The sequence below is a fragment of the Macrosteles quadrilineatus genome, unplaced genomic scaffold (assembly GCF_028750875.1).
Source record: "Macrosteles quadrilineatus isolate MER2022 unplaced genomic scaffold, UCM_ALF_1.0 Scaffold_5__1_contigs__length_97177068, whole genome shotgun sequence".
Classification (NCBI taxonomy): domain Eukaryota; kingdom Metazoa; phylum Arthropoda; class Insecta; order Hemiptera; family Cicadellidae; genus Macrosteles; species Macrosteles quadrilineatus.
In genome coordinates, this window is record NW_026542598.1 from 73,077,729 (window position 1) to 73,102,600 (window position 24,872).

The following is a 24,872-nucleotide window of genomic DNA, read 5'->3' on the forward strand; positions in this document are numbered from 1 at the left end:
AATACAGACAGTTATATCTACTTGTTTATTTATTTACCGGTTTCGAATGTAAACTATACGATTATTGTAGAAAGTTTGGCTATCCCGAGCCCTGTGGTGTAAAAATCAGAGGATACAATTACAAATAAATTATAAAATTCATCCTAAATTTTAAGTCAACGGATAAACCATTGATTTTACATTTTACAAAGATTAGGCCTATACAACTTTATATAAAATCGTGGCCGGCGCCTGTAACAACAGCCTGTGCGATGCTTGCCTGTGCTGCGTATCACGTTTACTTCGTGAAGGAGTTTTGATCATAGAAAGTTGATCCTCATAAAAAATTCTTGAAAAATATAATAACGGTATTCTTTTTAATATAGCAGCTTTATTAAGTATTAACTAATAAGTATATAGGCCTATTTGTAAAATTTCAAATCAATGGTTTATCCTCTGACTTATTGGGAGAGCCATAGATTAAACACTCTCTAACAGATGTTCCTCTTTTGTATCAGCTGACAGCAATTTTAAGGTTAATTATGTCCAGTTTAAAGGTTTTTAATTGTTTCTTGCTACTTTCCAAATTAAAACTATTTAAAAAATCAAGGTATTTGTTTCTCTCTGGTATTATAACCAAATAGTGAAGTAAAAAACGTAAAATCTGCCCTAAAATAAGAGAAAACAGTATATATTAGGAAACTCAGTGTCAGCATCTAACTATATCATCATACATCTAAAGAGGCTTCAGATTCTACAAAAGGATGAGATGTCTACTTGCCCAATAAATCAATGGTTAAACATACTCCTCTATGTATTTATGTTCCTTATGGACCATCTGAAGACAATAAACAATGAGTTTCTATTCGGTATGTGTGGATTGTGTTTTGTTTACATGCACTACTACTACTTTATAGTTAAAATAATAGGGTCTATTGAATACTTCTACCAGCACCACCAATTCTCAAATGTCCCAAACTGACATTTATATCCCTGTTCCAGCTGCCACTGCAATGAGCGGCTGTTCCTGCGGGACCTTGTACTCTGCACCCCTGGCACCTCCGGAGGACGACTGGCTCGCTGGCTACAGCCGGAGTCCCACGTGGACCCGAGCCACAGCCAGCTGGTGTTCCCCAGGGATGATCTCCGGTGTGGTTGGCCGGCAACTCTCACACTCACCACCAGGGACCAGTACGGGGAGGTGGTGCACGCGCCTAACCTCAAGGTGGTGTATTTTATTACTATTACCATTGGCTCTTGAAGACTGAAGTAGACATTCCATCCCATCCATACCTATGTACCAGCTGTAGCGGAACGTCCATTCAATTGGAACATAGTAATCACCCAATCACAGAATGTTCTATTGTCAAAATTGTATTTTCTCCTCAATTCTTGTTACCGTGATAGTTGGTGACATAGAAGATGTAATAATTTACAATAGATCGTCTTTTAAGTTTCTCTTGGTTTGAAATGTGTCGTATTCAATGGGAATCAGTGATTCACATCAGCACACTCTGACAATGGTTCAATTTATGATCATTTTTACCTTAACTGGCTTTTAATTTAACATGGGACTAGCATATCTATTACTCTCCATGGGTAGTCAAAGCTATTACTTGTAAGGTAGCAATGTGCTTAGAAACATGAAATCCATATTGAATCACCCAAATAGTCCTTGACTGTTTTAACTTCTAGTTTTTTATTGTTTATTGAAATTAACATATTATCCTTAATCAATGATATACCCATGAAATTAATAAACGTATCACTACTTTTCTATTTACTCTTTCTCAATTACTCCCATGGCCAATTCATAGCCAAGATGGCTTTTTTGCTTAACCCATCAACTGCTTCTAATCCTTTAAACCTCCATGTTTAAAATTGAAGTGTTTCAGAACTTTTTTAACTATAAATAATTGTTTTGAATTGTAACGAGAGAAATCAATATAGATTTGTCCTTTATTGTGACAGCAGTAAGGTTTATTCATTTTTTCCTGTCCTTAAAGGATTTTTGACAGTTAATGGAATCAAACCAGGCTGTTATTTAGACTGCAGCAGCCCATATGCATACAGATGAATCAGAACTCATTTGTATACAATGGAATCCAACCCTGTTACTGACCGTTGGTGGAACCGTGTGGTTTTACTAACGCACTGGAATTGTTTTACTGCACTGGAATTGTTTTACTGCGAGATTGAATCAAAATTGATAAGGAGCACTTGATTGTTTGAATTGTATTTGTAAATACAGATACATTACAGTAAAGTTGGAAATAAACATTATAATTGATTTTGTCTATGAATAGACTAAGTAAAACTAGAGTTTCTAAACTTTAAAGAATTATCAGTTAAGAAACTCCATCTAGAATATATTTATCAAATAATACAATGTTTTAAAAGACAAAAAAAACACGCTATTTCTTCCTTTAATTATTCATAAACTACCTCTTTAAACTATGCTACTGTGAATTAAAACCATTTCCATGTTAAATTTTCGCAAATTATCAAATCTCACAACCCTGGAAGCCTCTGAAACAATACTCTAAAATTATTCTTAAACACCGCAATGTGTTGGATGAATAAAATTACAGCTTTACTGTCTAAGCTGTAATGCAAACTTACTAAGATGAGCTGTTTCCTTTACCTAGGACCATTTATTAAAATAAAAGCCCAATGATCAAGGAAGCTGGATGCACCTTCAAACAAATAAAATTTGACACTTAACAAAAACAAATCTGTTTTCAGATTGAAGTAAAAGCGGTTCCAATAGACAAAAAGGAGGCAGGAGATGGACGCAAGATGCGACGTGTTAGTCAGCCAGATGAGTTGACGTTTGGTGGACATGCTCAACCATGTCTAGACACGCCTTATGAGGCCACTGTGCGAGATCAGATGTGCTACAACGCAATCACTATGATGAAAGTAAGGACATACAGTATGTGTAAATTTACACTTTGGAGTTTTGTTAACATGCAAGCTCAACTATTACATATCCATTTTTAAGTTGCTCAATCAAACTCATCAGCACACAGACACACCCTACTTCATTTAAGTTATCATATATGTACTCTCACTTTGCTAGGTTTACGAGAACTACTCGTTTGAGGAGCTCCGTTACACTTCTCCAGCCGTCAAGCGCTCTAGCGAGAACATGTTGGTGCGGCCCAATGGAGACGGAACCTACAGCGCTACCTGGACACCAGGGTCTGTTGGCTGGTACTGTGTCAACGCTACTATCGACAGCTACAATATGGAAGAGGTGCTGATAGTTTTGCAGTTTTATTAAAACTTGTGTTCTTACTTTTTATCTAATTACTAAATAATTGTTGGTTTCACTGACGAATCTTGGTCTTTGTTGAACTGGCAGCACTAGTGGCACTACTGGTGTGGAATGTGGTGCAGTAATCCATCTGAGACATTGGCCAGTACCTTAGCCAATAGCAACACCAGAAATATATGATATAAAAAAGATTTTGAAAATATTCTGAAGACTATGACAGTACTTGACCGGCAAGCTTCCCTTCCATTAATAAATGTGGACTTTGGGAGACGACTGGTTGTTGAACTGGCAAAAACACAAGGGAGTATACTGTACAACACGTAGACATTATTTGGGATCTTACTTTCTATCAACTGGAATTTAATAGGGTTTGATTTCATAGTGTTTTTCACTATCCTATTGAAATATTTTCCAGACGCAGAAGGTGGAAGTGAAGGATCCTCCGCAGGGCATCACTCCCCCTACACAGAGCCACACGCCGCGCAAGGCAACACATCAGCCAAGCAGATTGCGCAAGTTTGTGGCGCGCAACAGTGCAGGCCTGCGTGTGCGTGCTCACCCTTCCCTGCAAAGCGAGCAGATAGGAGTGGTGCATGTCAATGGCACTATTGCTTTCATTGATGAGGTAACGTAATTTAAATTTACTATGTTAAATTCTCATAAACTTGATCATTCTTGCTAAACTTTCATTTAAACGTTTTATATCTCTTTTAGTGTATCCCTAGTCTACTCTTTTGACCATCTTGAGTCTACTAAAAGCGCTTGACAAACTCAAGCTGATGGGTCTCCCCAGTGTATTTGACATTCAGGTTATCCGCAGATACACAATGACGATGGTGTCTGGCTGCGTCTCACGCAGGACACTATCAAGCAGTATTGTCAGAGTGGTCACCCGGAGGCTTGGTGTCTGCAGTATAATCAGCACCTTGGCAAGACTCTACTATTGCCTCTGCAGGAACCCAAGAGTGTGCTGAGTCAAGTCAGCAGCAGGACTCCTCAGCAAGAGGCGCCGTGAGTAGATCTGATGTTTAGATTTGATGTGTCACTGTGTAATGTCAATGTCCTTTAACTATTTATGATAAAAGGGGCAGTATGAAGTTGTCCGGATGTGCCTGGGTAGAGCCAACGGCAAGTACGTCCATCGTTAACTACTAAAAAAGAATTAAGTGGCCACTATCAAAATTTTATGAGGTTTATTACTTTTGTCACAACTATATTTACCATGCTTATTTCAAAATTTTCCTCGTTTCTTGGCAGTGGTTGCTTCTCAATCTTTTGGTTTAGTTAACTGACTGTATATCCAAAGACGAGTGACTCATCTAATGAGGCACTCCTGATGAAGGCCTGGGGGAGGATGTCAGGGGGCAAAGTTCCCTACACCTGACCAGAGCTGATCTTTTGTGCCAGATATTTTGTTTTTCAATCCATATGCACAGACAGGTCAATGACCTTCCAATATAGGAGTTGTATTGAAAATCTGATTCACATTCATAATCTGGACTTCAAAGGGTGATATGTTCAAAAATACATATAGAATACCTTCTCCCAGGATTAACCTTTAAGAGTTCTTGGAGGCTAGCGTCCATTTTGGATTATTTAAAACAGCTGCTGAAGAGTAATTTATCGTCCAAAAATATTTTTCAAACACCAAACTTTGAGATTAGAAATGTTCTTTGTAGTTTTGAATTGTTCTCCAAGGGAGTCTATGGTAGCTAACGGCCATCTTGGATTTGCCCACCATAAGAGCAAGGACTCTTAAATACCAACTATATATTATGTAGAAAGATATTTATCCATATAAATTTATCGTGCCCCCATTGTTCTGATTAAAAGATGCTTAACTTTAGCGGAAGGTACTAAGGAGTTTTTGGGCCAAGAAATTTAACAAATAAAGGAATTTAACAAATTTTTTCCCTAAGTTATTCATAACATTTAAAAAATTTTAAAAAATTATTTTTTCAGGAGGAAAGTGCCGGTGGCTACTAGTTATAGAGTGGTCAAATGTGGGGCCTCGGGTCACAATGTGCGTAGTAGTCCTAGCCTCACTGCTCCTCCCATTGGCATGCTTCACTTTGGAAACCACATCACTGTCATCAACCAGGTTAGTTTACTAGGTCGCTCATCACACAACCATGTTGGTTTCATTCTTTGAGTGTGCAGATTTAAATATTTGTAATCGTGATGGCTTGAACAGAATTACCTAGTTCTCCCAAGATAATTAAAATATAGTTTGATTCAATTTGTTATCAAAAACATTACTTTTCAACTTTTTAAGCGCAAATTGATTATTTACGGCTTTGCACATTTTGCAGATGAGCAACAAGGAAGGACTATGGGTCCAGTTGGACAAGGAGACTATCAGCAATTGCTGCTTCAACCTGGAGGAAGAAGCTTGGTCTTTGGCTACTGACAAGAACCAGTTTGTATACCTTCGACCCGACGGACAAGACAAGGGTAAATTTACTAAATGTGTCAGGGATTGGTTTTAAACATTAAACTGTAGTGGTCAAATTTCAATATTCCATGCAGGCTGAAAACTTTTGTTAATATAAAGTGTGGGATCCAAATGCATTATTTAGTTCTAGTTGTTAAATTCATCACATGATGTGAATGAGCAGACATCTTCACAAAAACATTGTAAATATTCTAACAAAGAGGAGGAATTGTAGATAGAGAAACGGAAATGGAACGGGGAAGAGCTAGGTGGGTTTGGAAACATTTATGTGGTCTGCTATTAGTGTGATATTTTGTTCGATTGATCCCTAGGACTGGTGGAAAATGTTCAAGGGTTTAAATAGTTCTTGGTACCTGAGAGGGGGGCATAGGAAGGTCCATTTAAGGTTTGTTGCATCTTAGTTCAAAGGCTTTATCAATCTTAAGTACTATGGGGTTAATTTTTTCTCTCAGGGTTGACTACTCTCTAGTACTTGGAACTGGATTTTTGCAGCGGGATTTGTGAAATATCGATTTCCCGAGGTTTCACCTTGTTTCATGGCTGTGGATAACCCTAGTACCTGTCATTGATTTTTGTATCAAGGGTTTGATTAATAAGTCTGTGGGTTTATGCTCAAGAGACCTAATGATCACCAGTAAAACTGGATTCATTCTGCTAAAGAATTTGAATGATCCTTAGTACCTAGGCATGATTTTTGCTCTAGGGTTTTATTAATCCCTAGTTCTCTAGTATCTTTTGTGGGTTGAATGGAAAATAAATTTCAACCTTTAAAATAAACATTAGATTTTTAATCATACTTGGCTGCAACTTTCAATACTCTGAACATACACCACGTTTCTTCATCATCCTCTTAATGAATTATCTGGATTACTAGAGAAAGACAAGTTAAAGTTAATAAATTTTCAAAGGGATCATTACATTCAAACCAATAATTTTGTCCTTATTCATTATTGCTTGGGTGAATGTGTAATGTACACAAATCAAACTTCACTTTCAAATCCAAGTTCTTTTTTAGTTTTTAATCATATCATCATGTGTCTCGATAGAACCTGAGGCAGGTCCAAGTGGTCGGGGAGCTGTGGATGTATTCAGTCCCTCACTGCCTCGGTCTACACAGCGAGGCTTTGACTTCGCCGGCCCTGAGAGCCCCGCTGTGCTGTTCCCCGCTTTCTCCACTCCCCCCGCTGTTCCTACAACCACAAACCCCTTCGTGTTTGGTTCCTCCTTACCAGGTGTGTACCCTACTGAATGTAACTTTTTTCATTGACCTATATTTGACTCAAAAGTTAATTTTTTATAAATTAAATTATTTAGTGTAAAGGAATTTTAAGGGTTTTAAAATTTAGAGGGATAGAAAATTGGATTTTGGCTTAAATCTTTCCTTTAACATCTCAGATTTTTTCCCTATATAAATAACATTAGGATAACCCTTACCTATGTTTGCCGCTACAGGGAAGGTAACTAAGTGTCTTTTTTAGTCAACTGGTTATACATAAAATATAATCAAAAATGTATGTTACTACTTTTATTTTACAGCATCAGCCCAAAAAGATGATGTTAAACCTCCATCTAAAGATCCATTCAAGTTATCATCGAGCTTGAAGTGGTTCAAGTCTGGCGATGAGCCAAAACCTCCAATACCAAAAGTTTCTTCAGCAAGGTAAATATTTCTTAATCCCCGTTAATCAACAGGATTAATAAAAGTAAAAGTAGATTTACCTTTACCATCATCAAAAAAGTTCTATTTGATTTTATTTTTCATCAGGATTTAATTAGGATATGTAGATATCTCAATAGTCTACAGATAATCAACAGACCTAAATTATATGTCATGTCTACTACAGAATTTATTTAGATACATTCATCGTGATGGTTAACACAACTTTTTCATAATCTTTCATTCTGGCATTCATGATTTTATCACAAACAATATGATGTTTCAGCAAAGACATGCCACCAGAGCTAGTTGGTGTCTCTGTCAAAGAGCTAGTCAAGGCTATTGGAGAAAGCCGAGCCAACGGCAACGGTTCCACGCCTCCTGACACACCACGTCGCTTGTCTCGTAGTTCATCTCCGCTGGTATCGCGTCACTCCGACAGTCGTAGTTCTAGTCCAGTACCCATACCTGGTGAGTTACATTACCTAACCTAACCTATCTGAACCCAACATAACCTAACAAATTATTTGTGTTTCACAAAGTATGTACAGTCATCCTAAATGTAATGCACAACAATTATATGAAGGTTTTGTTGAGAAGGCTTTAAAAAGTCCCATCATATTCAACACACAGGATTATCTTAAAAAATAATTAGTAAGAAAATGGATCCGTCAAACATGAAATATGAAACTAGAATTAAATATACTCGTATCTGTTAGTGGCACTAAATTACAATCGCAAATTAGCAATACGGCCTTTTTGATCAGTCGCAAGATAGTAAGCAATGCACGTGCTATAAATGTTATTTGTTTCGTGTAACATTGTAACACATACTGTTTGCAAATTTCACGTAAATTCATTGACATAATACAAATGAAGTTTTTAATTGGATTATGGACAGTTTAATGTACTAAATAAAAATAACCCAATAATGGTGATCTTTAAAATGACTGCAGTGCTAACCTCATTAATCAACAATTTCAGTTCAATGTAAAAATGTATATTTTTCACTATGATTGATGTCTGCAATCTGCCTCACAATTAATTCATATTTCAATCATTATAATAATTTTTAAAAATATATTAAATGACCGAATTGATGAAAATTTGTTTCAGGCTAAATATGTTTTTGTGGCGTAATTTTATCTAATAATCATTTTATGACAAAACGTAAACAGATTGTGACTAGGATTTCTTTTTGGTCAGTTAACCAAACCATAACGTTTATGAATGGTTTAACATTTTTAGAAATCCAAGATGTTACAAGCAAGTTTTATTGTGTGATGTAAGTTATTTAGCAAATAGTGACGTATTCTATATCTCATGAACAAACAATAAGGTATTGCATGTTTATATTTTACAAAATTCATTTTTTAAGTTAATTTACAGAATCTAACTTCAGAAGAAAGTTATCTCTAGAATCTTGCTGTGTATTATTTTATTAAAAAATAACATTTTCTTAGCTTTACCCGGCAAGCATAGGACCCAAGGTAAAAATGCCCCTTTGCTTGTAATCCCTGTAAAATCCCTTGTAAAACTTCTAAATTGCCATTAGTTTTTAGGTAAAAACTTTCTTCATCTGCTTTTTAACTTGACCTCTCTATAGTTTTGTGTGCCCTTGAATGAATTTTGGTTTGTATTTTTCAATTTTTCCCATTATATTTAGAAATCCCATAAATCACCCAGTTTTGGGATACTAGTTTGACATTGCATGTCATCATTTCTGAAATACACCAGTGAATGTCTATAAACAGTAAATAAATATCTTATAGATGGTTTCCATCCCACTCAAAATCATCTAATTTGAATGCCTGATGTTGGATGCCCGTAGCTATTTTTTGTAGTATTTTTCTCAACAACGTTGTCTGTTGCCATCAGGTCTTTTTGACTTCCAAAGCAAAAACTAGCAATAGTTTTGGGAAGCTATTTTACTCCCAAAAATTGTAAAAGAAGGATTTAAATGTATACAGGTAGCCAGCTAAACACAATTATTTTTCAATGAATGTGGCATACTCTAGTTTGAACTTCTGAACCAAAATAAGACTTGTTATCAATTATGTTGTGCTGTAAAACATCTTCAGGAAAAAATATACTTTTGCTTTCAATTAGTTACAATTGCATTGGGGTTTTATATATTTTGCATGTTTATTTTACTTGAAATATTTTACATGAAACTCCCCATTTCCCTAAAATCTTTCTCTTTATTATAATTACTTTTAAGAAGCTGTGCGGCTTTTGTGTATTTTTAGGATTAATATAATATGCATACAAGGTGAGTGTAAAATGGAATGTGATCTGTTACTGATTAGCAATTTTTTTTATCAGGACTAATTTATTATTACAATCCCAATCATTTCCATGTTGGGATTGTACTAATAAATTGGTCAATAAATTGGTTGTAAGTAAAAAGCTGTCTTCCGACAGCTGAACTCAGTTTCGAACAGTAAAAAAGCTTCTGACTGTTCAGCTGATGATCTTCTGTCTGTTAGACCGGCATTATAACCACTCAGCAACCCTAGTTTTATTCCAGAAACACAACTGGTATCGTGAACACCCAACTTTTAGGAGGAGGAGCACAAATATAATTTCTTTGACTATAGATGAATTAGTTGACGACCACATTGAAGAGCTTTTCTATGAAAGACAGATAGCAGACAGATATAGTTGCTAGTAGCTAGTTGGCAATGTAGGTTAATTTTAAAAAAATAATAAAGAATTTGTGATCCGGTAGGGTACAAACCTCTCCCTTCGATAGCGGCCTAATAGATTGAAGATTACTAATTTTTAACCCATAATCACCTAGACAAGAGTATGAAGAGAGTGTGTACGAGAAATTTCCACACCAGCCACCATCTCTATAATCTATAATCTATAATCATGTGTGCAATATCGGTATTTTGATTAGGGGTTAGGATAAAAAAATCACACAATATCAATATCTTAAATACTTCAATACTTAAATACTTTTCATTGAAATGGCGACCATACGAAGTAGGTATTTAAAGCCAAGTATGAATGGAGATGAGTTTCTGAAATTACGATATGACTGAAATAGGTCTGTAGTTGTTTTGTTCCTATTATCGCCATCTAACGGCACCGCACAGCGGTTAACCCACGCGGGTGAAACTAAGCTGCAATTTCGCAAGAGTCTCTTGCAAACTATGACAAGTGATGAACAGTTTTTCTAAATATTTCTAAAATTGAGATATGACTGAAATAGGTCTACTTTTAACACTTTAGTGAAATGGCGACCATACAAAATAGATATTTTAAGCCAAGTATGAATGGAGATGAGTGTAGGATGAGTGGCGCGATCTTGTAATCTTGTTAATGAATAAGGCCAACATATTCCTTAGACACAGCTGTTAATTAATAGTCCATACAGTTAATGGCAACTAAGGTACCTATAGTGGAATCCAAACAAAATTTTTGCCTTGGTTTTAACGAATTGGTCTAATGATCAGGATAGTACTGCGGATAGTCGTAGCACCCACTAGTGCGGACCTTAATCTACACCATTGGTCTAATGATCAGGATAGTACTGCGGATAGTCTTAGTACTCGCTAGTGCGGACATTAATCCACACCAGGGAGTATTGCATATATAGTGCATGCCTAAATATCCACAATTCGTGACCACCTAGTAGCTGGATTACAGGAAGGCGCCACCATCCCACTCCCAATTTTTAAGAGTGCATAGATCTTTTAAAATAATTTAAAAACAAAACTCCCTTGGTTTATATTCTAATATAAGCTTTTCAACCCCTTGTTGAGTCTGACCCTTGTCTCAGGAGGACGTCCCCTAGGTGGGGTGTTCCTAGACAGCTGCAGCAGTAGTCCTCAAGCACCTGGATCTCCCAGGAGTATTGGAATTTCACCTCTAGGTACGCCAAGGTGTTTGCGTGCTTTCCCATTCTAGCTGTTTTGTTGTTGTTATTTTTCCATGGCTTTTGTTGATTTTTTTGTTTTGATAGGAACTAGCTGCGTAAACTTATTGTTATATTTTATTTCTAAGTATCTTTTTTCTGGCTTGATTTTGTATTAAAAGTGGATAGAATTTTAATCATTTGATGTATTGTTTGTATTTATTGATTTTTTGTATGCAATTAAATTTCTACTCAATGATTTGTATGGTTTCCTTCATTTTTATAAGCTTTTGTTTTTTTACCTTTTTTATTAATTATTTAATTGTTGTATTAATGCTGTTTTTTGTGTGTATTATTAAAAATTATTGGTTATGCATCCTGTTGTAAATATAGCTACAATAATAATATTTAAAGTTATCATATTTTTTTGTTATATGAATCACCTAAGCTAAGATAATAAACTGCAAGTGTGGCTAACTTGGTCTCGTTATTGTTGATTTTGTCTAATATCACCCAAGTTGGACGAAATGATAGATCAAGATGGAAGAAACAACAAAGCAAGATGCATGGATCAACATACCTAGATATATGAAACAACAGATCAAGAGGAATGAAGTAACAGGGGAAATTTAATTGGATGAAAAAAGGCAATATTGAAATAAATTAACAGGCCAGATGAGATCAAACAACAGACCAAGATGGGTCAAACAACAGATAAAAAAATGGGTGAAAAACAGACTTAGTTTCCCCCGAAGAATTGCATATACGATCAAATAACTGATGGATTTGGGAGGAACTTAAACTATGATGTTTTAAAAACTATTATGTCACAGTGTCAGGTGGGATGCACGACAGCACGTCTCACAGACGAGGATCGACTCAGAGTGACACGAGTGCGCTGGTGAGCAGCCTCACCCGAGACCTCACTCCCAGTCCGAGCGGCAGCGCGACATCGCTACACAGCGGCAAGAGTGTCAACATGGCCGACGTGCAGCGAAAAACTCAGGTAATGTTTGATGGAGGTAAAACTCAGGTGATGGAGAGAATAATTATTGTCAGATTAAGTTAGGAAACTATTTGGCTGGGCTCTTACTGAATTAATTAGAACAATTATGTGACCGCCTTGTGCAACTTTAAAGAAGACTATTTCAGCATTCAATTAAATGTTTATGAAATTTCCTTGTCTCTTTAAGGGTAGACACCCAGCATGGGAGACTCTTTTGATTATGTTTTTAGAATTAGGGGAAACTATTGTGGACTAATAGAGCAGACAAAATTAAACATATCGTTCGCTCCTTAAGTAGTATTTACATCTTTATAATGCAGTATTTTATTTATATCAGTGTTACTTGTAACACATCCAAAAAGGTTTGGTTATGGATACAGATAAAATCAATTTAAAATATATGCATGCAAATAAATTAAATTAATAAAACATCAGTGACTGTCTGTATTTTTGCAATTTACTTATTTTTTTATGATATATCCAGCATTATTGTTCCGTTGCTCACCCTCCACAACAAAAAACAGTGATTTGAATGATTTTGTTGAACATCCTATCACTAAATAAACTTTTACCTTCAGGAAAGTGACTCGAGCTCCAAATCGATGGCTGTAGCAGGCACACAGACTTCCCCAGAAGCAGTGAAAGGTCACTTCGTCATCGGCGCAGGTGGTTCGCGTGACGAAGCGAGGCTGTCGCCCAAACCCGGCCGCAAGGAGCGACAAGGACGTAGTGCCAAGAGGGCGATGTCCCCCTCCCCAGCACCTCCCCCTACTGCACGGCCCTCACAGCGAGAGACCAGGTGGGTTAACAATAGAATTGTTAACAACAAAAGTATTTGGTGTCTGTGTCTACTTTTAATTGCCTATTTACTACAACAGTTTTTCATCACAACATTCAATTGACACTTCACTATTTGCAGAGAGCCAGTAAAAGAGGCCATGAGCCCATCTGTGGCAGAAAGTCTACGTGCAACGTTTGCTGCGTTCCTGTGGCACGAAGGCATCGTGCACGACGCAATGGCTTGTGCTTCATTCCTCAAGTTTCATCCGACACTGCCCAAGCAAGGAGCTATGGTGGTCACCCGCCATTCTGACAGGTGAGGTTGATGTTATTGATGGTGAATAAGTCAGAAGTGGTTAAAGAGAAAGAATATTGTTAAAAACAATGTTAAAATAAAACAAAAATGGATTATGCAAGAAGATTGTTTAAAAGAAGAGCATAGCAAACAACCAACTTGACATAATCCCTGTGGCTCCTTAATGAAGCATAGGGACTTGACAAAACAGAACACTGCCGTAAAACTCTGTTTCTAGCTCAAATCCATTCTCTCCAACTAATTTCTCTTCCCTTATCTACTTGTATAAAGTCCTTCATAAGATTTGCTTTTCCTTCCTCTCCTTTTTTGTGCCTGAGGGTTCCAATTCCACTGAGGCTTTCTATGGTGACCTGCTCTTTTAACAGAGTATGGCTAACCTATCCTTTCTTCTTTCATTTGCCGTTCTATAAGCTCTTTACTAGTAGTAAACCTTACAAAGGAACTAAAATCTCGCAATGTGTTTGAACTGTAGTAAGAAATACTTACATGTTTAGTTTAATTGACGGCTTCCGCTAATCCTGTAAACTTGTACCAGAAACAAGCCGACAGTTCAGCGTCATTCTGTAGAGGTGAGCACAGCTGGCAGCTACCTCCACATCAAACCCTCCACCCTTGAGACATTGGCTAGGTCAGCAGCCAATGCCAATGCTAACAGACACCGCAGCAAGAAGAGTTCTGCATCCCCTCGCATCATACAGGAGGAGGTGCCTCAGGTCAGAAATGTACCTTCTAGAGTGTTTTTGCAGACCCTTTGATCAAATTACACCAAGAACTCAAAATAACAGTATAATCCCACAATCTCAAAATCTTGTGGATTGGAAGAGTGCTGAGTAAAAGTTCTGTGACATATTGTAAAACATTTTCCTGTTATTTCTCATGTATAGGTATTACATTTACAACACCATAACATTGAAATACCTCAATTTAACATAAAAATACATGACTTGTTTTTATTCATAAACTATGTGCTAACTGGCTGTAAGGCACTTGGCAGGCACTCCGGTTGTCAATTGTGTGTCCCCACTGTGTAACCATGAAGCTACAGAGTTCTGTAGTTCACCACCAGGGTTGAAATTTACTTCAGTATGGGGTATATGAAATTTATGTAAATATTTGTTATGAGTTGCCCAAGAAATCTGGACTATATTATTTTCCCTTGCTTTAGGCTTCCCTTGTTTTAATTACTTGTTCGTAAAAAGTAAATTTCAGTCCAATGTAATCGCCTGGTTCAGTTCTAGAAGGTCCACAATAGTCAAGATAGTTGACCAACTGAATGACCTGATTTTGATCCACCAACTTAAATTCAGCTTTGCAATATTTGAATATTTTGTTACTTAGGAAGATTTCCTTTCTAGGCTTCCATAATAGAAGAGGCTATCAAGAAGGAGCCAAAAGAGGCCGAGCTCCAAACTGTCACAGTGTTACCACCTGCACTGCGTTGTTTGGTATTTCTGTGGGAAGAACTCACCACCAGCTGCTTACAGGTATACCAACATATAAATAAATTACAGATGACTCTCAAAAATCTGAATTTTGCAAATCTGTGAGAGTGTTGAATTACCAAAAATAATAATAAAGTCAAGTAATATCACTAGGAATCAAACTGGACACTGCTACTGATTAGGCGTGCAATTCTTGTCACAAAACAAATTAAAATGTAGTAGTATTGTACAGATATCTCATATAGGTCAAAAACTCATCAATTTAACTGTCAGATTTGGATTATTGAATTTTAGGGGCTATCAATGCTTACGTTATCCATAGTCAACATCTAGTCTGCATGTTTTGTTTGTATAACTTGAATTAACACACTTTTCAAGTACTGTTTTGTACAACTTTGTATGATATGTCAATCTGTAATTCAGGCGTTTGCCTCAAATGCTTGCCTGCCGAGCCCATCCCAGCCAATGAGCACGTCGATGTTGAAGAGTGTCACAGGGGGAGGAGAGACGAAACTGAAATCTCGCAAGAAGAAGGAATGGAAACCTGCTGGGTCTGCAGACATTGCTGGTGAGGATCTCTTTTGTTTAGTGTCTTTGGAAATTGTTCAGATTTGATTGAAATTAATTTACTATGAAGCTGACACACCAAACGTGTTTAGCTTAAGGCTGAGTTTAGTAAAAGCTAAGTACCAGTAGGAAATAGATAAAATAATTTAGGCTACTGCTTTTTTTCTGTTAAAACCCCTAATGTTGAGCTCAGTTAATTTATTTAAATTCAATTTGTATAAAAATGACATATGGATTAAACAAAATTAGATAACTTGTTGTCCTCCATCACAAAATAAAAATTTTGTCCAGAAATATTATCGATAAATCATCAACCAGCGGTTCAATTATGTCATTTAGTTTATAATAAAGAGGAAGCCCCCCCCCCCAAAAAAAATGTTTTGTTATGTTCCTTAAAAATAATGTTTGTTAAATTTGGTTTGTAATACAAATATTTAATACCTAAATCAAAAGTTGAATAAAAGCTCTTTGAGGTTTACTTTTTTTGCGTTAGTAAATTTATGTTAGTTGAGACATTATTGTACAGTTTTTCATCATAATTATTAGTAAACAACAAGTTTTCACATCATTTTGTGATATGGATTCCATCACAAAATATTAGGACCAAACCCTTTATTTGTACTTATTGTTGTTTTCTTTAAGGAATTTTTTTCTTTTGACTAACAAACAGTTCTTTGTGATTTTTTCATTTTAACTGGGTTTATGTTTTAATCTTTGTTATGCTTTTGGTTCTTTCTCACCTAAGGGCAGGATCAGAATCATCCGACTTGTGAAAGCTTGTTTTTTACTAATCAAGATCAATGTTCGCTATAATCCATTAAATAAAGTGATGTCCTCCATCACAAAAAAACAATTTGGTTTAAGGTTGTTCTGTGACCAATAATAACAAGTTCAATTTTGACCAGGTTCATCAGATAGAGGCAGCACCATACACAAAGCTCCGTGTGAACTGTGTGGAGGCATCTACCCCCAGCCCATCACTTATCACATGAGACAGGTAAACAAACCATTTGAAATAATAATATTGTAAACAACATAAATAGGGTGTCAAGTAAACTTTTTAGGTACTTTACTCCTGTGGCCATTGGAAACCAAGGTGGTCTTTGTCCTCGCCAACCATGTTCCCCCCGGATCTTCTGCCCTCTGCCAGCTTCTCTCCCAGATCTGCTCCCTTACTCCTTAGGTCCTTTGTAACTTCATCAATCCATCTCATCCTTGGCCTTCTTGTTACTTTGTGAATGATTTTCTAAGGATCTGATAATTTTGCCTAATTTTACCTTACTTAAATCTCATATTTACCTCCAAAGGCCCACCCTGGCTGCGGAGCGCACGCAGGAGGTAAGGGCTACAACTCTCGAGGTAACTTCTGCGTAGGCTGGGCAGGTAACTGCGGTGACGGAGGGGTGGGGGGAAGCTCCTGGTACCTTGTGTGTGAGGCGTGTCGAGACAAGTACCTGCAGGCTAAGAAACAGCAGACAGCCAAGAAGACCACCCGGAAGAAGACAACCATCATCGCACCAGCTGTGGCCAAAGTCAGCTCGCCTGCCTCAGAAATACCTGGTGAGTGAAATTGTATATGTTGACATTATTTTTGTGTTTGTTTTCAAACCAGTGGTATTTTTTTTTTTTTTTTTGTACGGCAATGGTCCAAACCCTGTTCTCACTAATGTTGATTTTTTGTTAGGGAAGTCTACCCCAGTGAAAAATGGCATCAAGGTTCAAAATCTTATTGTGATAATAAATACCGGTTTCCTCTAAGACATTAAAGGGAGACTTCGAGGTTTGCAATAGCATATGATTAGGGGTATAATACAAAATCAAGGGTTTTTGAAAACGACCCTTGTTATCAAGGGTGACTTGCTGTTGAAGGTCTTGTTATTGGGGTTCCACTGTATATCTCCATTAACACTTATTTCATCTGAGAGAAAAGTATTTGAATATTGACTTTTTTATTAAACTATAAACCTTCTATTATTCTCACAGCTCTATCATCCAGCCAGTGCAGTTTGGAGACACATATTGTGATGAAGAACAATGCGATGTTTCTGTTGGAACTGAGCTCTGGAACGTCTTCGCAGACTCTAAATCCGAGTCCTCCAGACTCCGGAAGCCCCTTCCCCCATCCTGGACCCCTGCTGTGTCTGCACGCTCTGGGAGCTCACCCCGGGACTCTGGACGACCATGGACACTTCCCTCAGGAGGTGATTGTGGGGAGAGGCGGCCGGAGAGATGTCGACCCCACGGCCACTTACTCTGTGAGTGTTTTAACACATATAATATTGCAGCAATGTTGAGTTTCCTTAACACTGTTAGCTTTAACAGTCAAAATCTTGTATTACTTACTATAAAATGGCAACTCTTCTTAGATAGTATCTGTTTAGTTGATAACAAAATGACTGACATCTAGAATCAATCCCACAGATCAAACATCCTTTAAACATTTTAGGATCCTTACTATCTATGGTTTGTATGTTCTTGAATGTATTATGTTTGTAAAAAACAAAAATTTCAATCCACCAATTAAAGAAAACAATCATAACTGCAATACACGTAACAAAAATAACTTTGTAATTGGAAAACATAAATTAGAGCTATTAAAAAAAAGACTATCAATGCAGTTCATGAATTTTTAAAATTTATTCCTTTGGAAATTAAAACAGAACAAAAACCCAACTTTAAAAAAAAACGTCTCAAGGAATATTTAACGGACCTGTCCTTATACTCTTTAGATGAATTTAAAATGGCTTTATCATATAGTTTTACACATTAGTTTTAATTAATTTTACACTATTCATGTACAACCATGTATAATATGAATAAAGATTCTTGACTATGACTATGACTATGGAAAAATTAAATCAACAAGGGATTAAACCAGCAACCTCCAAATTTGAATGCACTATTTTTTTTTAAAGATAGTGTATCTTAGACACTCCAATAAGCTATCATCAGGCTAAGAAATCCATATAATGATACTGTAGAATAAGTATTGAACCAATGGTCATAGGCACTAAAAATCAGCCATGATTAAAGATACTTTAAAGTGTGTTTTTTTTGTGATTTTGAGTTTAAGCTATTTTAGATAAGACTAGTTAGGAACATTTTCCTTAACAAAATAGTAACAGAAACAAGTCCTCAAAATTTCAAATTCTTGAGAAAATTTAGTGACCTTAGCAAAACTCAATGATATGAGTAGTGTTTTACTAGGGGTGAGAAAATAACTAAATTTTTCAGAACTCGGAATTCTTTATTAGCCAGAATAAAGAGGCTCAGGGTGTTAGAATTAAAAGTAAGCATCGTGTAGAAGAGGTCATAAACAGCTGATGTCCTGTTGCCAGCTGGTGTCAGACACGGTGACCAGCGACAGTGACAGTGACAGCAGCAAGGGTCGGCTGTTCCATCGCTCCGTCTCCATGGGAACCAATGGAGCTCCATGGAGCCACAAGGAAGGCGATAATCGAGTTATCATGATGCGTAAACGCAACAACAGCACCTGTGACGTTGGTAACGGTAATGCTACTTTGATTACAACATAATATCTGCACTTGTATTCAAGCATAACCTTTAATTACCAACCTAACCTTAACCCTTGATTTACAAATTCAATAACTTCAAATAAATATTTCCTAAAACCCTTTAATGTGAGTTCACATTGCGATTGCACACCTTGAAATAACTTATGAGCTTTCCTAACTTAGTTAGAGCTTTAGAAATACTCTTTACTACTGATCTTTTATCTATAACGACCAGCTGTAGCCAAATTTATAATCAAATATAAGGAACGTAATTAAATGAACTACTCACAAAGTGTGCTGAGTCATAATTCATTTTTCACCTTCAATTTTTGCTACTAAAACTGCTTTAGTTTATAACTATAGTTATCCTTTCAGTTTGACTTTGTTAAAAATTTGTTTCTATTTGACACAAAAACTGTAGGTAATCGATGTTAGCATACTCTGGCAGTATAGCGGAATTTAATTACAGTAACTTAATTTTCATTCAAATTCTGGTTACAGCAATAATGTGAGAATTGAATGTACTTCTATCATTACTCAAATGTATAATTCAAATTTTAAACAACCTATTCCCCATGCAGAGCCTGTGTCCTCGCTACTGTGCCACCCGTCGGCCGCCCTACAGAAGCTGGTCCCGTCACTGTCCCAATCTGCGATCGTGGGTCAGGCCGGAGACAGGCTGGGTCAGAGCTTGGACATCATGGGACGTCCTGTGCTGCAGTTCCTGCTTCAGCAACACAACCTGCATTGCCTCCAGGCAGCCATGAAGAGAGCTCTGCATAAAGCCACTTGTCGGGTGTACGCCATGCAGGTAAGAAATAGGAAAGTAGGTTTTTACGGTACAATGAAAGCCTTGCTACGGGTAAAAACTTCTTTTAGATTAGCTGATAGTTTTAGAGATTCAGATTAGTAATGATGGTTGTGGTAGGATATCTAACTACAAAGCTGGTTACAGGCTCTCAACTGGCTGCTGAGGAGTGTAACGCAGACGACCTGTATCCACGACCTGTTGTGGTGGTTTGTGGCAGCTCTGACCCCAGCACCTCCTGAGGCTGAACCTCCATTGGCAGCCAAGGATGAGGCTGCAGAACCAAAAACTGACAAGAAGGAGGATCAGGTAACTTTATATGTTTGAAGAATATATACATAAATTTCATAGAGGTTTTAAGAATACTTGTGTGTTGCCTTTTTACTTAATTTACTTGGTTAAGTCCTTCAAACTTGGTACTAGATACTGTAATGCATAAGTCTGGATGTATTGGTGAACCTTAAAAATTTACCCATATTGTCATATGACCAAAACTAGTGGTAAACTCCACAACTCGTTTGCTTCAATATTTACTCATTACATTGCCTGTTGCCATTTGGATTAAGCGCTACTTGCAGCCATTGAGAATAGAACTTGTGAGTCTCACATACCTGACAGAGTGTTAACTACTAGTTGACGTGCTAACGCGCTAGTTGGCTGTTGATAGAACAAAGATATAACTAGACATTCCATCGCCATTATTAAATTGTTGCTAGTTTTGAAATCGAAATGAACATAGTTAAACGAAGCTTACAATGGATTGCGCTGATGTAAATTGCTGATTTTATTCAATATGCCAACTTCTTATTTTATCCAAGCCAAACTAAAGGCACATCTCATTGTTAGATCTTTTATGTCACATCAACTATTAAAACTTAAGGGAGAAAATAGAATTTTGACTGTAGAAAACTCTGTGAGTGGTTCATTCATCCATTTTATTTTATTTTTAAATTGGCTACAGCTTGTCCTGGTAAGTGAAAATGGGATGTCTTCTTCAGTATCCAAACTTCAATCATAACGTCTTGGCTGGGAAGAGGGGAAGGGGAAAACTCTAGGGTTAGGTTTATTATGCATCGCTTATGTGAGTGATTATTTCACGTGTTGACATTGTAAAAATCTGATCTAATCTATAATTTCCCTGATAGGACGTGGCTGCAGTCTGTGAACATCCTCTCAGTGACCTGAGCTTGGCTGGGGAGAGTGTCCAGCCTTTAGCTTCTACATTCCACACTCTGCTACAAACTATAGCTGACCTGATGCTGCTGCTACCGATGGGCTCAGCACTACAACAAATGGCCGTCAGGTGTTGGGGGATACGATTCACTCAGTCTGACCACATGTTTCTTCACAGGTTGGTAAACTTGATGGTGTTTGGATGTAACAAATTTTAAACCTAAAGGTAGTAACATTGTTGAAAGAGTTTTTAGGAGACAACATAAATATTCTAAAACGTATAAAACGTTTGCATATTCCTAGGTATTGCGCTTACTTAAGTTGATGATGCCAAATTTCTATTTAAAAAGTCAACCTATTAATTTCCTATTCCTTTCCTTTAGCTATTTCTGAGCATGGAGTTTGTTAACTGTCAACTTGTTTGTCATTGCAGGAGCCACGTGTTCAGCAACATCAGTAAGATCCTGTCCAGGTCTGAGGAAGAACAAGATGACACCAGTCTAAGTCTGCAGGAGAGTCACCTGTCTACCTACTCACAGGTTGACAGAGTTTAGACATCCTCTATTTTGACCCTATCTACATTTGAGATATATTTAGATTTTCTACATGACTAGACTAAGGACCAGTGTTGGGGAAACTACTTTTAAAATGTAGCTAGCTACAACTACTGCTACATTTCCTAAAAAGTAGCTTAGCTACAGCTACAGCTACAGTTCCGAAAAAGTAGCTAGCTACAACTACAGCTACAATGAAATGTAGTTAAAGCTACAATTTTAGCTACTTTTCCAAAGACGTTACTTTTTATTCCACGCACATTAGGTAAATGTAAAATTAATTTCAACTTCATTTTTATTGAACAAACATCTAAACAAAAAATGTCACATTAACTAACATTACTTGGAAAACAAATTATTCCTAGAGTGTATTTAATTTGTTGGCATTATAAACCGAACATTACAACAACAGAAACAAATAGTTGGGTGTCCCATCATATTAAGTACCTACTTATTTTTAAATAACTTATTGCATTATTTAAGGGTGTAGCATAGAGCACAAGGGCCTAGATTTTTTAGGATTTTTTGAGAGGATAGCAGGCTTACCTGAATGGGAAAGAGTCCAAACTGGCACAGGAAACACAAAACATAACTTTACACTATATAAGTTCAGGCCACATGTATTTAGGGGAGCTAGACAAAGGTGGTTTGGAGGTTAGGCCTAGAGGGGCTAGGCCTAGATTAAGGCAAGCTTCCAGAAATAAAACATGTGTATTGACTTTGGCCAAATGAAAGGCATCATCCTTCATTTGTTTAATCCAAGATTTGGCAAGAAACATTGTGAAAAGGAATAGGAAAGATGGATAGATAAAAAGGAACACAATAAGGAAGAGAGAAAATGAGTGTTGTTTCAGTTTGAGGTTAAGGGTGTAGCATAGAGCACAAGGGCCTAGATTTTTTAGGATTGCCTTTCAAATGAAGGATGATGCCTTTCATTTGGCCAAAGTCAATACACATGTTTTATTTCTGGAAGCTTGCCTTAATCTAGGCCTAGCCCCTCTAGGCCTAACCTCCAAACCACCTTTGTCTAGCTCCCCTAAATACATGTGGCCTGAACTTATATAGTGTAAAGTTATGTTTTGTGTTTCCTGTGCCAGTTTGGACTCTTTCCCATTCAGGTAAACCTGCTATCCTCTCAAAAAATCCTAAAAAATTTATTGCATTATTTTTAAGCAACTTATGTAAATTTCATTAAGTTCAAAGGACATACAACCAAACTATATTTTAAAAGCTCATTTTATTTCTTAAATATAGATTCATTTATAGATGTCTTATATCAACAATTAAGACCAATAAAACTGTAAAACGATTATTTAAAAATATTTTTTTGTGTTACAGAGCCTAGCCTACTGAAATTGGAGTTTATTGCCGTTCTTTTATTTTAATGTTAAAAACGACATTGCTATAACTTTTAACCATAGTGATAAGTTACTTGTTCTATGAATAACACTTTTCAATGTCAAGAAATCGTCCTTTATTTTGCATTTATTATGCATAGGGCAAATAATTGTGCTTCAACCTAGTTGGTACAGAAAACAGTATTCAGCAACTTATACTGAAATCGGCTTTTAATTTAAACATGTTGAAATTTTGTAAAGTAACAAATTTGAAAATAACATGTAGGCCTACTTGGCTATGTAACAAGTTGGCTATAGTAGGCTTGTTCTTGCAAGGACTAAACAGATATATTCATAATAATTGAACTTGGAACTTGGCATTCTTCTTAAACCATAGCATAGCCTAGGAATAGTCCTATACAAGAGCTGTTATCAGGAGCAAACTATGCTATTTTTTCAATGTAAGTTTCATGTTATATGGGGATTTTTTCGTTACAATTATCATGTTGTCTAGGCATATCTTAAATCTCAAGTAATTTCCTCTCTGTTAATTTAGTAAACCTTTGAACAATCTTCGTAATCTAACCAAGGAAGGGCTTGTGGTGATGAACCAATATCAACAGCAAAGGTTGATAGACCAGCTTTCTCATTATTTTAAGGTTTAGTGTTGGTTTTTGGTTTCCATTAAAACCCAAGTTGAAATACTGTCGATGTAATAAAGAAACTAAATTGACTACTAATTTCCCTGTCAATCACTTGCAAGCATTCAATAGCTTCTCTTGTCACCGGTAACGTTTTAACGTCGTCTGCATCTAGTGATTTTATTTTATCTGACAGTAATCATAGAGTAGGTAGTAAATTAAGGAAATGAGCCAAAAATGTGGATAACACTCATTTAATGGCCTCCATGTCCACATAACGTTGTAATAGGGAATGAAATGGCTGCAACCAGCTGTATGAAGCCAAGAAAGTAGGCCTTATTTTTTTTTTAAATCTCAGTTTGAAAGAGGTTGTTTCACGTAAGGTTGAGGTTATGATAAAAATCACTATCTCAAACAATGTTAATGTAGCGAGAAAAGTAGCTAAAATTCCGCTACAACTACTTTAAAAATGTAGCTAGCTACAGCTAAAGCTACAAAATCTTAAAAGTAGCGTAGCTACAGCTATCGCTACAAAAAAAGTAGCGCGCTACTGTAGCGTCGCTACTTGTAGCGCGCTACTTCCCAACACTGCTAAGGACTAGTACTAAATTATGTTACCGTACTGTTTTTGTGTCTAGTTTCACCATACAAGTTTCTTTTGTGTGAGAAATAGTAACCTGTACTGATTTTTTAGGTAATATTTTCCCTACAAACACTAAACAAGTAATTTTTCAAACATAAAAATATACAACTAATTTAAACGCTAAAACAAAAAAATAGAACTAATTTATCTTAAAAACACACAATAGTGTGAGACGCAAACGTAACTGCTATTATTCAGTTCCAGGCTATAAAAAACAAATAAAACCTTTTAAACAGGTAGTTGGCAAAAAATAAACACTTTTGTAGACCTCTTTGAACCGAAATAGCCTTTTAATTCAAACCATTGATCAACTGAAAAATCAAGCAATCCAAAACAGCCTCGCCTTTTTTCAGTTAGTTGGTGTTTTACTGTATCAGTATCATGATATAAAGACAGGTGTATTAGGAATTGAGAAATATTTGTACAGACACGATTTTGGTACGATATTAGATTTTATCGTTAACTATCGTTTAATATTGCTCCACAATTACTTGTTGTAAATTAGTGTTTTCTTTCCGCAGGTCCACAGTTTTGTAGAGACGTTGAAGGATTTGACAGCAGGAGTGGAGATTAAGGCGTCCTCACGTCAAGCCATGGTTGGTAGCCTCACGGACAACTCAACCGAAACTTTCTGGGAGTCTGGAGACGAAGATCGCAACAAGACCAAAACACTTACAATCACATGTCCAGCACACTCCAGCATGCACATGGTCTCCATCCACATCGATAACTGTCGAGACCTGGCTGTAAGTGTAACGAAACTGTGTGTCTTGTTTTTGTTTGTTAGCCATAAAGAAATGTTATAAAAATTATAAACTTACTTACTGCTTACTGCCATGGCCACTTGTACCCTA

General features: G+C 36.6%; 1 protein-coding gene across 1 annotated transcript in view; it reads left to right on the plus strand.

The window, feature by feature from the left end:
• The window catches only part of LOC128993926 (E3 ubiquitin-protein ligase MYCBP2-like), a 572,029-nt gene that overhangs the window by 530,144 nt on the left and 17,013 nt on the right, over positions 1-24,872 (plus strand). Inside the window, exons 38-64 of the mRNA XM_054418047.1 lie at positions 982-1,204; positions 2,725-2,901; positions 3,062-3,238; positions 3,675-3,884; positions 4,080-4,270; positions 5,222-5,360; positions 5,572-5,713; positions 6,761-6,946; positions 7,251-7,374; positions 7,658-7,842; positions 8,835-8,861; positions 11,162-11,254; positions 12,070-12,242; positions 12,821-13,041; positions 13,162-13,338; positions 13,874-14,051; positions 14,694-14,822; positions 15,204-15,348; positions 16,253-16,344; positions 16,655-16,907; positions 17,331-17,602; positions 18,686-18,857; positions 19,444-19,673; positions 19,818-19,979; positions 20,816-21,021; positions 21,277-21,382; positions 24,540-24,764. Of these exons, the coding sequence (XP_054274022.1) occupies positions 982-1,204; positions 2,725-2,901; positions 3,062-3,238; positions 3,675-3,884; positions 4,080-4,270; positions 5,222-5,360; positions 5,572-5,713; positions 6,761-6,946; positions 7,251-7,374; positions 7,658-7,842; positions 8,835-8,861; positions 11,162-11,254; positions 12,070-12,242; positions 12,821-13,041; positions 13,162-13,338; positions 13,874-14,051; positions 14,694-14,822; positions 15,204-15,348; positions 16,253-16,344; positions 16,655-16,907; positions 17,331-17,602; positions 18,686-18,857; positions 19,444-19,673; positions 19,818-19,979; positions 20,816-21,021; positions 21,277-21,382; positions 24,540-24,764 (4,615 nt within the window). The remainder of the gene's footprint in view (positions 1-981; positions 1,205-2,724; positions 2,902-3,061; positions 3,239-3,674; positions 3,885-4,079; positions 4,271-5,221; positions 5,361-5,571; positions 5,714-6,760; positions 6,947-7,250; positions 7,375-7,657; positions 7,843-8,834; positions 8,862-11,161; positions 11,255-12,069; positions 12,243-12,820; positions 13,042-13,161; positions 13,339-13,873; positions 14,052-14,693; positions 14,823-15,203; positions 15,349-16,252; positions 16,345-16,654; positions 16,908-17,330; positions 17,603-18,685; positions 18,858-19,443; positions 19,674-19,817; positions 19,980-20,815; positions 21,022-21,276; positions 21,383-24,539; positions 24,765-24,872) is intronic.